We start from the raw sequence: 15,770 nt of genomic DNA on the forward strand, positions 1-15,770 counted from the left end.
GCCTGTTTTTAATAGTGTCTGTAATAATTACTTCTGTAATTCGCCATCAGTAGAAGAATGATAATACTTATCTCCAATTTAGAGAACGGAAAGAATAATCTCATTCCTCATTTAAGGAAAACAAAATCTTATTTAAAGAACAGTATGGCTAGTAATTATGGCATTGGGAAAAAAAGGAATATTACAGATTACAATAGTGCTAAGATAGTAGTGTTCCTATGGCATGTAACCAGATGTTAAAAGTGCCTCATTATTCTCATTTTATTAATCTACTGCTCCCTCTGTCCTCCAAGAGTGTTTTTATTGAACCAAAGAAATAAAAGTAAAAACAATAAAATTTTGCCTGGAGAACTTGCTTGATGAACCTGTTCACAATCCTCTCTCTGAAAACAGGAGTCACTTAATTTAAATCCTCTGTCTCCACAAAATTCTATGAAAAGGGATGTATCATGAGACTTTATTGCCTGTGCATTTCTGAAGCCTTTTAAGAGCTGAAATGATCAATAACCACAGAAATTTGCAGATTTATAGGCTCCTGAGGCAAGTGCTCTAGTTTAAGCAAATATGATTAATTTCCATACCATATGTTTTTATCTACATTTTTTAGGTTTAAAATTATTTTATGCTGTTTGTTTTAGTTTTCTGTTGCTAATAACAAAATACCTGAAACAGGGTAATTTATAAGAAAACAAAATTTATTCCTTACAGTTTTAGAGGCCAGAAAGTCCAAGGTCCAGGGAGGACATCTGATGAGAACCTTCTTGGTGTGGACTCTACACAGTGCTATGGTGATGCAGGGTATCACATCACTAGGGCCAGGTGAGAGCATTTTATGTTCTCACTTGCTCTCTCTATAAAGCCACCAGTCTCCTCCCTGATGATCCATTAAATCATTAACCCATTAATCCACTAATGAGGGCCTAGTACTAGTGATCTAATCACTTGTTAAAGGCCCCACCATACTCAAATACCATTTTGGTGATTAAGTTCCAACATGAGCTTGGGCGGGCATTCAAACTGCTGCACTGTCTCTTCTAAGTGGTTCCTGAATCTTTCCCTTTTCCTCTTCTCTCACGTCAAATACCATTTTGGTGATTAAGTTCCAACATGAGCTTGGGCGGGCATTCAAACTGCTGCATTGTCTCTTCTAAGTGGTTCCTGAATCTTTCCCTTTTCCTCTTCTCTCACATTATCTATTTTTCATTCCATTAGTTATGCCCTAAGTTTCTCTTTTCATTATTAAGTGGTGTTTTGTTTTGGTTTGTCAGCTGGCTGGATAAGTGGTGTTTTAAAAATTATAAAATATTATTCTCCAGAGAAACAGGAAAACAAAAAGTGTCAAATTTGAATGGAAAAACTGTAAATTTCACTATGAAATTATTAAGAAATCAATGTATATATGAATGCAAGACACTCTGACACCCTTCCCCCCACCCCTTTCCACCTTCCCACCCAGAGAGGTAACTGCATCACTTGGTGGGATCCTTCCAGACCAGTTTATATTCATTCACTAAGTTCTGTCTTAACTCACATCTACTTGGTTTTCTGCTGAGTGAATTCATCTTCTGCCTTCTCTTGTGAAATATACTAATCAATGTCCATGGGATATGAATGATCATCACTAGTGAGATATTTTCCATTATCACTAGTCTGGTAGTTTGTTTACTAAGAGCATCTTCCCCCACACTGAATTACAAATTGTTTTCTTTATTTCAATTACTAAAATATGACTGTAATATTTCTAAGTGGTTCAATTTAATTAATCCTAAATTGCACAATCATTCTGGTACACAAGAGTAGAAAAGATATCATATACATTTTTATGTATTCACAACTCTAAATGATTTTCAAAAAACATTAAATTTGCAAGCCAATTTAATGAACTCCAAATTGTGCATTCTGTTTGACTAATTATTGTTTTTGATATGAAAGATTATGTAATTTTAATTTTTCTTTCCTTTATTTTATTTCTTTTTTAACCTACAGTGAGATGCTGGAGATGCAATTTTTCTATAATAGGAAATTGACCCTAAAGTAAAATTTCAGCAAGACTTTGTGTATATATAAAAAATTCAATGTCACTTTCAATGTAATTTGTCCTTTACTGATGATTATGAGAAAAGCATATTTTATGATGTATCATTTCTTCTAAAAGTTGCCTGAGCATTCACATACATTGACAAAAGAAGCACTGAGATTGTTATAATCTCCTTTTTATGTTCTACATATTTAAATATTTTCTTTGATTTTTTAAATTTCTATTAGATTTAGGAATCTGTCAGTAAAAAATACCATAAGACTTAATTAAAAAAAATTATAAATGCAAATATTCCAAAAATGTTTTGAGTTCTCAGGTTTGGTATTTGTAATATTTTGCTAAAGGCTATATGATGAAAATACATTGCAATATTTTTATTTAAGAGATTTAACATTCTGTATGTTTACATCTAGTATTTATTTTCCTGCAAGTTTATAGCTAAAAATGTACATCTAAGGTTTTAACTAAATCTCCATATACTTTAAACCTATATGTTAAATAAGACTTTTCTCTTAACTGATTTATAATTCATCTTAATCATATAGACTTATCTTATAAACTTATCCTACGTAAACACCTGCAAACATTCCATTTTTGGTTTTTAAAAAATTTTTATTTTATTTTATTTTTTTTAAAGATGACCGGTAAGGGGATCTCAACCCTTGGCTTGGTGTTGTCAGCACCACGCTCAGCCAGTGAGCAAACCGGCCATCCCTATATAGGATCCGAACCCGTGGCCTTGGTGTTATCAGCACTGCACTCTACCAAGTGAGCCACGGGCCGGCCTCCATTTTTGGTTTTTGCCAGTAGCAACAAGTAGTGATTATTATTCTTTTATATATAGTAAGTCAAGTTCTTTTCATTAAACTAGTTTTTTTAAACATTGTGTACTTTTGATATTAATAGAGGAACACCAGAAATGTTAACATTTTCATTGGAACTTTATTCAGTTACATAATTATTAGTGTGAATTGAATTGTTAACATTGGAAAATTTCCATCTTTCAAAGAAATTTTTGCTGCCATTATTTAAAATATATCCTTTAATTTAAATACAGGTTTTGGTTTTCATTCGTTTCCCTCATATTACTAATTTTGATGTTGTTTTCCAAAATTTCACTTGTCTTTCACTAATGTATTTTCACTTTAGATTTAAGGAGTCTATTGTCCATATAAAAGAAAAAAAAATTGTCTATCTTTATCTGTGACTATTCTAAAGTATATTGTTGATCCTAATAACATGTCCTGTGTTTCTAAAATGTTTCTCAAATGTATAACCATTTCAATTCTCGGTCATGGAAATTGGAGTACATCTCACTGCCCTTGTTCTTGCCCCATTGAAATGGCCATGCCAGGAGGATGGTGACTCCATAAGGTGCTGAACAGACTGGTGCTTCTGCTTCTTCACAACTTCAAAACGTTCTCATACTTTATCATCCAACACTGGAAGAAGGACTTGTTCTTATAAGGAAGCCTCCCCTCATATATTGTGGAATGTATCATTTTACTATTTTATTTTATATTTACAGCAGCAGCTGTTCTTCCAGACTTTCCCATGAGGTCAGAGCACTTGCACCATTTTGATGCTCCTTTTTCTTCTTTTACTCTTTCTCTTCTCTTTTGTCTATTTGGATGAATCTATTTATTATTCCAGGCCAGTGGGTGGCGGACACCTCTGTTTTTTCCTTCATGTTTCCCAACATTCAGCCCCTGTACTCATTTGCAGGGATCCATAGGTCTCTCAGTTTTGTTTTACCTACTAGACAAACAAAACAGTTTTCCTAATTTGATTATGACCATATGTCTGTTCTCTACAGGAAATTTAACAATTTCTTCCCTCATCTGTTAATATTTAGGGGACTAATAATTTAAGTTTCTTGGTAGGAATTTATGATTCTTATAGAATAGGGCAGTTAGGTCCTAGAAATCATAAAGCCAATAAGAGATGTAACATGAACATTACGTACGTACTTATACAAAGACTACTCCAACTGTTTAGCTTCATCAATGGAAAAGTTCATGTAACTTTGAAATAGTATAATAGAGGAAACTTTGATTTTAGGATTTGATGAAAGTATCTCACATTAAGGTTTTTTTTGTATATATATTATTTTGGCTAGTTAGATGTAACACAAAAATTTCCATTTTAACCATATTCAAGTGTACAATTCAGTTGTATTATATAAATTCACAATATTGTACATTCATCATCACTATCTATTTCCAACACTTTTTTATCACCCTAAACAGAAACTGTGTATGTATTAAGCAGTAACTTTCCATTCCCCCTACCTTGCAGCCTCTGATAATCGCTAACCTACTTTGTGTGTCCATGAATTTGCCTATTCTGGATATTGCATATAAGTGGAATCATACAATACTTATTCTTTTGCGTCTGCCTTATACCACTTAGTGTCCTTTCAAAGTTCATCCACATTGTGGCGTACATCAGAATTTCATTCCTTTTCATGGCTGAATACTATTTCTTTCTATGGATATAAGGCATTTTTTGTTTTTAAATCCATTCATCTGTTGATGGATGCCTGGGTTGTTTCCACCTTTTTGGCTATTGTGAATAATGCTGCTATGAACATTTGCTTATCAGTATCTGAGTACCTGCTTCCAGTTCTTTGGGGTATATCCTCAGGACATAAATTTCTGGATCAGATGCCAATTCTATAAACTTTTTGAGTAACTGCTAAACTATTTTTCACAGCAGCTGCACAATTTTACATTCCCATCAACAGTGTAGAGGGTTCCAGTTTTTCCACAGCTTCCTTAATATGTTTTCATTAAAAACAATTATTATAGCCATTTTAGTAGATACGAAGTGATATCTCATTATGGTTTTGATTCGAATATTCCCAATGACTAATGATGTTGACATCTTAATTTACTCCTGCTCTTTTTGATGTTCCCTTTCTCATCTATTTTTGCCTCTTATAATGTCCCATCAGTGTACCAACATGGACTGACACCTACTCTCTTGAAAGGAAAGAGTTCTTAGGCCGGCCCGTGGCTCACTTGGGAGAGTTTGGTGCTGATAACACCAAGGCCATGGGTTCGGATCCTATATAGGGATGGCCAGTTAGCTCACTGGCTGAGCGTGGTGCTGACAACACCAAGCCAAGGGTTAAGATCCCCTTACTGGGCATCTTTCTTTTAAAAAAAAGGAAAGAATTCTTGCCTCTACCATCTCCTTAAAGTCCTTTTGCATTTCTCTACTTTGCAGGGGGGGTTGAGGGACTCTTCCCCACTGTCCATTCCAGTCAGACTGGCATGTTAAATCTCTTTCCCCACAGTCTCTCTCCCACTCCCCAGATGAAGTCAGGGAAATCCAGCTTTCTTCCAGTAAGCTAACTCCATGTAGGAAAATAAATCTCCAACAGTAAAGGAATGCATCCTATTTGAAGTAGATTTAATGTGTAATATGACTTGAGCCTGTCACTTTGGGATTTTCTCCCCTTCTTGTTCAGATCACTAAATAATTTCTCTAATTCATGGAAGTCTCTTTCTAGTAGGGGCTCCTCTTGCTTCAAATAAGATTTTCTTCCTATATTTAAATAGGTCTGAGGTTTCATGCTGTACTGTACGGATTTCCATGTACTCAGAGCTAAAGGCTGAAGAGGCAGCTGGAATTCAAGCATCAGCCTGACAGAAAGGGGGATATGCATAAAGATGCCCCAGAAATCTGCATCATGGGGTCATCAGGGTGTTTCACAGAAAACTGAGCTGTGCCTCTGCAATGAGATTTCCCAAAGTCAGCAGAGAAGAGCTGTGAGGCTGAGAACTGGCAGTTTGCATGGGCCTCACAGTGCAGGTAATATTAGAATTTCGACAAACCAGAGGGGAGACACCTCCCTGAACAGCCTGGGCTGTCAGTGGAGAACCCAGAAAGCTTCCACCTTAGCGGTAAAGCCATCAGCTACTACACATGCTCTAACCACAGATGGGTGGTGGTGTAGCAGCTTGTGGGGGGTTAAAAAGGATTTCTGACAGCAATGATCACACAAGCTGCTATCCCGCCCTTTTATCCTATAAAGTTGTCTCACTCTCTGAATCGTCTCTTCAAGTATTTTTCAACTTTCTCTTTCGTACACAGCGAACTGATCTCCTGCCAGTATTTAGCATTAGATGGATTCACCAAGGCAATTGAGTTGCTTTGCCAGACACCCAGATTCCCGGAAGACACGCTGGGCTCTGGAGCCACTGTCGGCCTCCCCAGGTCTTGGCAAGGCCTCGCTCAGAAGGATTCTGGCCCAGGACTGGCGCCTCGTGGGTTCTCCGTGCACCCCGCGTGGGCCTGGTGGTCCCCGCCCTGCTGTCCCGGCTCCCTGAGTCCTCCAGGGAACCTGGTTAGTCATATTTTTCTGCAGACCACGTGCTTCAAGTGCGTGGGAACTGGGAGATAGCTCCGCTGACGTAGAGTAGGGACTGGGGCTCAGGTGACAGGACAGTTGAGCTCAAGGTCCGGGGAACACACCGGGAGGGTGTCGGCCCCTTATCGGAGGATTTTTAGGACATTCCCCTCTGGCTGAGTCCCCAGCGCGGGCCATGATGCCTGAGTCCCTTTTCGTCTCTTTTCATTCCAGTGGCCAAATCCCGACTTTGCCACGCGGTATCCTGGGGGCACCCGCGCGGAGAGGCGCGGCAGCAAACTGCATACAGGGTTTTCTAGGTGTGAGGAGCGCGGGGAGCCTCAGGACCAGACAGAGGACCCGTAACTCTTGCGGGGGTTCTTGTGTCCCTCAGGATCTCTCCATGGCAGGGCAAAGCGGAGCACCCAGCAGGGCTCTCCTGGCCTCTCTCTGCTCTTGTGGCAAATTCTCCTCCACCTCCCCCCCGCCCCAGGTCAAAGGACCTCACTCCTGCCTTAGAGGTAGGCGTAGACCCGGGCGCCAGCCACCATCCCCGCTCCCCTCCCGAGGCCGAGTCGTCCCCGAGCCGAGTCCCGACCAAGTCTTTCCAAGCAATCCTGAAAGGCGCAAACAAACCCGCCGGGTCACGACTAACAACTAGGGGCTGCGATCCCCGACCCGGTCCTTTCGCGAGTCAGTTCTCCCCTTAGGAGGGACTTTGCAGGGGCGGGAGTGTCCCGGAGCAGAACATCAGGAGCGGCTCCGAGACCCAGGAGGGGACTCAAGAGTATCCTCGGAACTGTTTCCGGCCGAGGGGGTACCCGTGTGGGGGTTGAACCGCCTATGGACCCCCGACGGGGACTGCCTCCTACCCTGTCTCCGCTCATCTGCCAGGACAATCTCTGACCGGCCAGCTGCACAGGACAAGACCTGGTGATGTGGCCCTCCCTGCAGCTGTTGGAAATAAATTGTAATGTAGGGGGGGCATAGAATATAAGTAGTAGAATTGTAGAAAAATACAACCTTAATGTACGCAGTCTTGTAACAATGCATAAGCAACGCAGCTTATAAGGGGCCGTGACAAGGGTCAGGCCCGAGCACACTAAACATTAATATCCCCCATCGGTTCCAGGAAATAGCTGGTTCAAAGCCAGGCCCCGGGGAAGGTAAACAATTGAGAAATGCACTAAAGGGGTGCCAGCCTGCTAAAACCCACCTGTAAACCCAAAAGGCGCCAGCTGAAGCCCACCTGTAAACCTAAAAGCGCCACAGATAACCAACAGTTAGTTGATCCTATCACAATATCTGTTAAAAAAAAAACTGTATAAAAGCTGCTTGCATTGTGAATTCCTGGCCGCTCCTGTCCTGAAAACGGGGCGACCTCCAGCATGCCGGAAATAAAAACCTCTTGCTTTTGCATCGATCTCTGTGCCTCCTGGTCTTTGCGAGATGAGCCTTCCCATCAAGTAAGAATTGTGCTTTTAGGCCGGTCTTACACAGCCTCCTGGACTCCGCGGGAGGACACCGTGGCCTAACCCGGCCTGGAGTTTCTTCTCCCCCGTCTCTGACTTAACCCGCTGAAGCCGGGAGACTGACCCTTACAAGCAGGTGAAGAGCAATAGATAATACTCATTCGCTTCCAAGGAGGACTTACGCACTGTGTGGCTGAGTTACTCTGTGCAATGATGTGGTCGTTTATATCTGCAGCCTTTGAGAACGACTGAAATAATATCTTTAACTTCTGGAAGTATGAGAACTTGATGAACGCGAAACGTCTCTAAACAATCCGGGGCTCAGTTGCAGACGAGTCTGCAGAAATCAGCCCCTTTAAGAAGAAGCCAAGCCCCTCCCCCGCTCTTGGAAGTTGGCTACGCCATTTCCCAGCGCCCGGAGCAGGGCCTCTAGGCTTTTGTTCCAGGTGAGTCAGGCATCTTTCCCCGCCGCCGTGGAACTAATGGGAACTACATTACCCAGAACACTCTGCCCCAGCTGCAAAGACTGAGCCAATGAGCGCTCAGAAAAGTCCAGTTTCTATGTTCGGTCCAAAGCGTCGGGGCGGGACTTCCGGCGTTGCTCCTGTGGCGGTCATTTTAGCAGCTGTTCAGTCTGTCCACGCCGTCAGCGCTTTGGGAGCGCTTTGTCAGGTGGCAGGTGACGAGAGCGCCACGGGAGGGGTCGGCCCACTGCACCGGCGGCTGATCTGAGGTCGGCAGCGGTGGTGACGGCGGGGCCCCGCCTCACGCACAGAATCCTATGACGGAAGCCGCACTGAGGGACCCGGCTCAGGTAAATGCTGCGTCCTCCGGGCTCTCACCAACCTTCACCCCACCTGAATCCCAAAGCCCCGGTGAGGGACGCCTGCTCACGTCCCTGCAGCCCAGGCCCAGTGTCTTGTATAGTGAGGTGCTCGTGGGTGCCGGCTCAGGTAAATGCTGCGTCCTCCGGGCTCTCACCAACCTTCACCCCACCTGAATCCCAGAGCCCCGGTGAGGGACGCCTGCTCACGTCCCTGCAGCCCAGGCCCAGTGTCTTGTATAGTGAGGTGCTCGTGGGTAGGGTTCCTATTTCTGACAGCCTGTGCGATGGGGTGTGGGACAGCGTGACAGGCAGGGGGGACTGGTGTGTAAAGTCTTTGAGGGGTGATTGAGCCGGGAGCGTCTACTGTGTAATGGGAAGGTGAGGAGTTTTACTTTCATTCTCAGGATGCTAGGGGCCATGGAGGATTGTGAACGGAAGAGGCACATGGTCTGAGTTAGGATTTTCAAAGTTTTCCAAAGGCTGCTTGGAGTTAGAACGGACTGGAAGGGGATGACACTGAGGCACAGGGAAGCTGACTCCCTGCGCAAGGTTCCATAGCTGCTAAGAGTTAGCGCTGAGGACTGAAACACCAGAAATAATACAAGTAGGGCTGGCCGGTTTGCTTAGTTGGTTAGAGCTGTGGTGTTATAACACCAAGGTCAAGGATTTGGATTCCCACACAGGCCAGTCATCAAAAAAAGAGAAAGAACACGAAAAGAATGCAAGCATCCCCAGATCACCTGGTTCCAATGTAATAGGGGTACAGGGAGGCCTGAGCCATTGGGGCCCTGCCATGACTTCCTTATTCCCACAGGTTCCCCTGACTACAGAAGCACATATGGACCTCACACAGGTGAGTGAAGCTTGTCCCAGGCTCTCACTGGTCCTGACCCCACCCTGGGGTGTTGTCGTCAATCTCTTCTGCCACTCATCCAGTCCTTGGACCTAAGGACCCTTACTTAACAAATCCCAAGCCTGGAATCATGATTCTAGTTTGGGCTTATTTGGAGTAGATCCTATTACTGTCAGACAATGGAATGAGATGTGAAAGGTTGTCCCAGGCATAGACAACAGAGTGTGTAAATGCTTGGAGGTGAGGCTGAGCTGGTTAAGGAAACCTCAGGCCTCCTCCTTTCTCATGGGAACTGAAAGCAGCAGGGCGGGCTTCAGGCCTGGGATGGCTCTGAGAAATTAGATGTCTATTCTGGAGGTAATGACAGCAATAGGAGGTTTAGAGAAAAGGAGGGAGGGTATCCAATACTGGTCCCATCAGGCTCCCTATTACCGCAGCATGGAGAGCACTCTGTGGGTATGAGGGAGGCAGTAGGACGACCAAGGATGAGGCTACTGTCATGGTTCAGGTGAGTGTTGACAGAGGCTGGACCAGTGTGGTAGTTGTAAAGTTGGGAGACGTGGCCGGATTCAAGATCAGTTTTTTAATTAGGGCTGCCTGGATTTTCAGATTTTGAGGGTGAGAAAGGATTTTGGGTTTAGCAGTGATAGGATAGAAGTTCCGTTAACAGGGATAGTAAAGTTCATAGTAGGGTTAATTATCATCAGAGATATCAGATGTTTTGGTTTTGGCTGTTGTAAGAGTCTGAGGTATTTCAAAAAGCAATTAGTGGAGATACCTATGTGGCCAGCTGCCTACTCGATATGAAACTGTGAGAAGGGGTTCAAGATACAGACATCCAAAAGGTGGTGGCCAGTGTTTTTCACAGGGTATAGCTGTGAATTGCATTTAGGAGGGGGAATCCAGGTCATGACGGTAATGCTATTAGCAGCCCAGGAAAGTAAAGGTGGGGGCTATGACTGGGTCTTGTGCTTGGACACCTGGGTAGAAGTGGTGGGCATTACAAATACAGATGTGAGAGAGAAGTGGCCATGGAAAAGGTGTGGGGAAGAGGGTGATCTGGCAGGTGGCCGGAGACGTAAGAATAATTGGTAGATGACACTGAGGCCAGGAGCAATGGACTTAATGTTTGTGTCCCCACAAAATTCATATGTTGAAACCCTAATCTCAGTGTGATGGTATTTGGAGGTGGTGACTTTGGGAGGTAGTTAGGTCATGAAGGTGAAGCCCTTATGAATGGGATTAGCAAGTGCCCTTATAAGAAGAGGCCAGATAGCTAGCTAGTGCTTTTTCTGCCATGTGAGGATACAAGAAGTCAGCAGTCTGCAAGCAGGAAAAGGGCCCTCACCAGAACCTGACCAGTCTGGCACCCTGATCTCAGACTTCCTGACTCCAGATTTGTGAGAAATAAATTTCTGTTGTTGATAAGCCACACAGTTTATGGTATTTTGTTTTAGTAGCCTAAACTAGGACTAGTGCCTATTCACCATGGTGCTGACTCCCCAGGATTTTGTTTTGATCCCTGGTGTGTCTGGGGTAGTGTCGGTCAGGTGGATGGATAATGTTAACACACAAGTGTTCATTTGTGAAAGCCTCTGGGTCTGGGGTGGAGAATCACTGAGGCCACTGAGTATAAATGAGGGTTGAGAGGTGAGAGGAAGGCTGTGACTGGTGGGGGAATATCAAGGTCATCAGAAATAGAAGAGGACAGTAGGTGTCTGAGATCCACAAGTGGTTCTGGGTAGTAGAAGTCAAAGTAAGGAATGGAGGCCGGAAACCTTTCAGAGTGGGATTCCAGGCTGCCTATGACAGTGAGGACTGTCGGAGGCTTGAGCAGTACTAAATCCTGTTTCTATTTGTTTACCAACCACTCTCAGGATGCCATATGCTGAGTAACATGTAGGGCAGACAGGGAGATGCCTATATTGTCAGGCAGATGGCTGGAGGTGGCTGTGGGAGTGAGACTGTGTGAAAGTGTGGTCCAGAGTGATGTGCATGTGGAGAGGCAGTGTGAACTGAAGGACTTAGGCCACTGGCATTGAGGACATAAGGATGAAGGAAGGGTGAACCCACATTTGGTTTTGTCTGGAAGGTATCACCTATAGTTCTGGGGAATTGCCTGACAAGAGGGGAGATGGCCCTACATGCCAGGTCAAGGGTTTAGATGGTGTCTCCTTGCCCACCTACCTGTTGGTTTTGTGGGAGGAAACAGTGATCGAGGACATGAGAAGAAAGTGGGCATCAATGGTACTGGGACCTGGTATTTCCTCTGAAGTGGGAATATGGGAAAAAGGGGGAGCAGGGGTTTGATGAGTGGGTGGATGACCTTGAAATCTCAGGGGAGAAGTTGATTGTGAAGTGACCCATCCCCATTATGGCAGGGTTCTGTGACTTTTGAGGACGTCGCCATTTGCTTCTCCCAGGAAGAGTGGGAACTTCTTGATGAGGCTGAGAGGCTCCTGTACTTTGAAATGATGCTGGAGAACTTTGCACTTATAGCCTCGCTGGGTAAGGTTCTTACACCCATCCCAGTGTCCTGATCTGTGTGTATTCACTTTTCCCCCCGAGACAGCTCTCCCTTTCCATAGCCAGATCATGGGCTTTGCTGAATTCCCCTTTGTCCTGGCACATGTGCTGTGGGTGCCAGCACTGAGCTGTGTGCATTCCCTGAGCAGCCCTAACACCTGCTGCCACAGGTGATCTGGGAGGCAGGAGTCCTGCAGTCAGCCTAATGGGTCTCCTTTTGCTTGCTTTCTCCCTGGCTGACTGTGTCCAGATGTATGACTACTTGTGACCCAAGTTTCCTCCCTTCTGCTAGCTGATATTTTCTTTTCTTTTCTTTTTCTTGTCTTTTAAAAGATGACCGGTAAGGGGATCTCAACCCTTGGCTTGTTGTCAGCACCACGCTCAGCCAGTGAGCCAACCGGCCATCCCTACACAGGATCCAAACCTGTGGCCTTGGTGTTATCAGCACCACACAGCCCAAGCTGACATTTTCTTGTGGCTTCCTGTGTCATGATTGCAGGCACTGTGGGCTGTTGTTACCAAACCCCCTTCTAGGTTTTTAGTTTTTCTCCTTTATTGGGCGCTAAAATCTACTTATCAAACACTTTCTCTATTATTTTTATTGTGGTAAAATATATATACCAAGTTTGCCATTTTAAGCACTTTTTAACATACAATTGTGACCACACCACTGTCTGTTTCCAAAACTTTCACCATCCTAACCATAAACTCTGTACTCCTTAAGCAATAACTTCTCATTATTTCTTCCCCCTAGATTCTGGTAACCTCTAGACAGTTTCTGTCTCTAAAATTTGTCTTTTCTTTTTATTTTTTCTTTATTGACCCACAATAATTGTATATATTTATGGAGTACAATGTAATATTTGGGTACATTTATACAGTGTGCATTGATCATTATCAGGGTAATTAGCATATTCATTACCTCAAATATCCGTCACCTCTTTGTGTTGGGAATAGGTTTTTTGGGTGGGCTTGCTGGTTAGACCTATTGAGTCATTCCTCGGTGTGTGCATGTGTGTGTGGTGTGTGAAAGACAGAGATGGCTAGTTGGTTAGAACGTGGTGCTAATAACACCAAAGTCCAGGGTTTGATCCCTATACCGGCCAGCTGCCAAAAAAAAAATAAATAAGGAATGGTTTTAAAAAATAATAATAATAATTTCTTTCCTGTGGTCTGTTGTGTGCTGAGTTGCTCTGTGTCAGTGCTGACTGTTCACGTGCCCTGTCTTTCCTATGGGACTTGCTTCGTGCAGGTCCCATATAGTCACACAGCTGAGAGTGCCTGGAGAAAACTGGGTGCTTCACAGGGTGAACATTGTTTCAGAGGAAGCTTGGAGAGTTGCAGCTAAGGGAAGACATGACATCCGGGAGCTTTTCAGATCATGAAAGGAACTTGTCCTGTATCCACCACTGTTTTGATGCAAATGCCTCTGGCCAAACCTCATTTCTGCATTTTTTTTCTCCATACTTGACACTTTTCTGACTTGTCATTTCCTCTGTGACTTGTAGTACCTGGCTTCTCCCACCTTTCTGTCCTCCATGCATCATTTGGTTCCTCTATACTGCTCCCTGTGCAATGTTTTCCAGCATTGATTTACACATATTGTCTCGTGAAGTGTGTACGTATCATTACATAAACCTGAATACTTGCTAATCAGTTTCAATTGTATTTTCCTGGGCTTGGACACAGCCAACCTTCTTCTGCATAGCATGCACATGCCAACAGCAGACACAGTCCTACTAAAGGCTGTTTGGTGAGTTGTAGGGATTTGGCGGCTACTCAAGGATAACTGTATAACCACAACATCACAGTAGCTTAAGGCTGTTGGCAGATGAGTGAGTTGGAGACACTGCCTCTCCCTATTCATCCCATCCTTGTATCCTTCATCTGGTGAAGCCTCGATTCTGATTTTTAGATGACCAATACAGAGTAATTCCTTGGGGGGGGGTGTGTGTATATGTGTGTGTGTGTGTGTGTGTGATGGGGCTTTCCCCTCCCAGCATAGTCGACATTCATTTCATCAGCAATTCTCTGCTTTCAGGTTGTGGGCATGGAATGGAGGATGAAGAGACACCTTCTGAGCAGAGTGTTTTGGTAGGAGTGTCTCAGGTGAGGACTCTTAAGGCAGGTCTATTCACCCAGAATAGTCACCCATGTGAGATGTGTGTCCCAATCCTGAAAGACATTTTGCATCTGGCTGATCTGTCTGGGCAGAAACAGTACTTGGTTGGGGCATGTGCAAACCTTTACCAGCACCAGAAGCATCACAGTGCAAAGAAACCCTTGAAGAGGGACATTGACAGGCCTTCATATGTGAGGCGCTGCCTATTCTATGGGTCACAGAAGTCCTTCCCCAGTTGGGAGGTTGGAAAGGACCTCCCAGCCATGTTGGGCCTTCTCCAGTCGCTGGTCTTTCCCAGTGGTGAGAAGCCCAACAAAATCACTGAGTGTGGGGAGGACATTCATAGGAAAAAAGCTCATTTCAAGTTGGGTGAAGATGAGAAAGCTGCCAGCCGCAAACACACTCTCGTTCACCGCCCAAGAGTCTGCACTAGAAAAAAGCTTTATGAGTGTAGCAAGTGTGGGAAAGCCTTCCGTGGCAAATACTCACTTGTTCAGCACCATAGAGTCCACACCGGAGAAAGGCCTTGGGAGTGCAGTGAATGTGGAAAATTCTTTAGCCAAACTTCCCACCTGAATGACCATCGAAGAATCCATACTGGAGAAAGGCCTTATGAGTGCAGTGACTGTGGAAAATTCTTTAGACAAAATTCCAGCCTCATTGATCACCAGAAAATTCACACTGGAGCAAGGCCTTATGAGTGTGGCCAGTGTGGGAAATCTTTTAGCCAAAAAGCCACCCTTGTTAAACACCAGAGAGTTCACACTGGAGAAAGGCCTTACAAGTGTGGTGAATGTGGGAATTCCTTCAGTCAAAGCGCCATACTTAATCAACACCGGAGAATTCACACTGGAGCAAAGCCTTATGAGTGTGGCCAATGTGGGAAGTCCTTTAGCCAAAAAGCTACCCTTATTAAACACCAGAGAGTTCACACTGGAGAAAGGCCTTACAAGTGTGGTGAATGTGGGAAGTCCTTTAGTCAAAGTTCCATCCTTATTCAGCACCGGAGAATTCATACTGGAGCAAGGCCTTATGAGTGTGGTCAGTGTGGGAAATCTTTTAGCCAGAAGTCTGGCCTTATTCAACATCAGGTAGTTCACACTGGAGAAAGGCCCTATGAGTGTGACAAATGTGGAAATTCCTTTAGCCAATGTTCCAGCCTCATTCACCACCAAAAATGTCATAACATGTAGAGGGCTCATTAATGCAATAAATGTGGAAAAGCCTTCAGTGCATGGTCTAACCTTGTTTAGCTCCTGAAAGTGCACTTGAGAAAGGCCTTAGGCCTGCAGGAAATGTGCTTCCCTCCCCACCCCCAATATTAGAGAGCCTTTGTGAGGGAACCACTTGCCTGAAGTTGAACCTCATATTTCTAAACATCCAGAGGCTGCGAGATTCCCCATGAGTTCCAGGCATGTGTGAGGCCTACAGGAACTGTTCTGCACATTCTAAACTTTCCAGGGCCCATGCCAGAGTTAAATCACTGCTGATTTAGACATCTTTTCTCTACCACCTTGCACAGTGCGCATTGGTCACCCTAGTGTATTGAGGCAAGGCAGATACATTTGTGTTCTCC

The 15,770-nt window shown here is 44.2% G+C and overlaps 1 protein-coding gene across 1 annotated transcript; it reads left to right on the plus strand.

Moving 5' to 3' along the window:
* Positions 1–8,507: 8,507 nt before the first annotated feature.
* Positions 8,508–15,532, plus strand: LOC103601584 (zinc finger protein interacting with ribonucleoprotein K-like). The gene is given in 5 exon segments (XM_008586015.1): positions 8,508–8,681; positions 9,508–9,546; positions 11,928–12,054; positions 14,114–15,464; positions 15,466–15,532. Coding segments are annotated over 5 exon segments (1,617 nt in total). The 5' UTR covers positions 8,508–8,648.
* The last annotated feature ends 238 nt before the right edge of the window (positions 15,533–15,770 follow it).

The sequence above is a fragment of the Galeopterus variegatus genome, unplaced genomic scaffold (assembly GCF_000696425.1).
Source record: "Galeopterus variegatus unplaced genomic scaffold, G_variegatus-3.0.2 Scaffold3801, whole genome shotgun sequence".
NCBI lineage: Eukaryota > Metazoa > Chordata > Mammalia > Dermoptera > Cynocephalidae > Galeopterus > Galeopterus variegatus.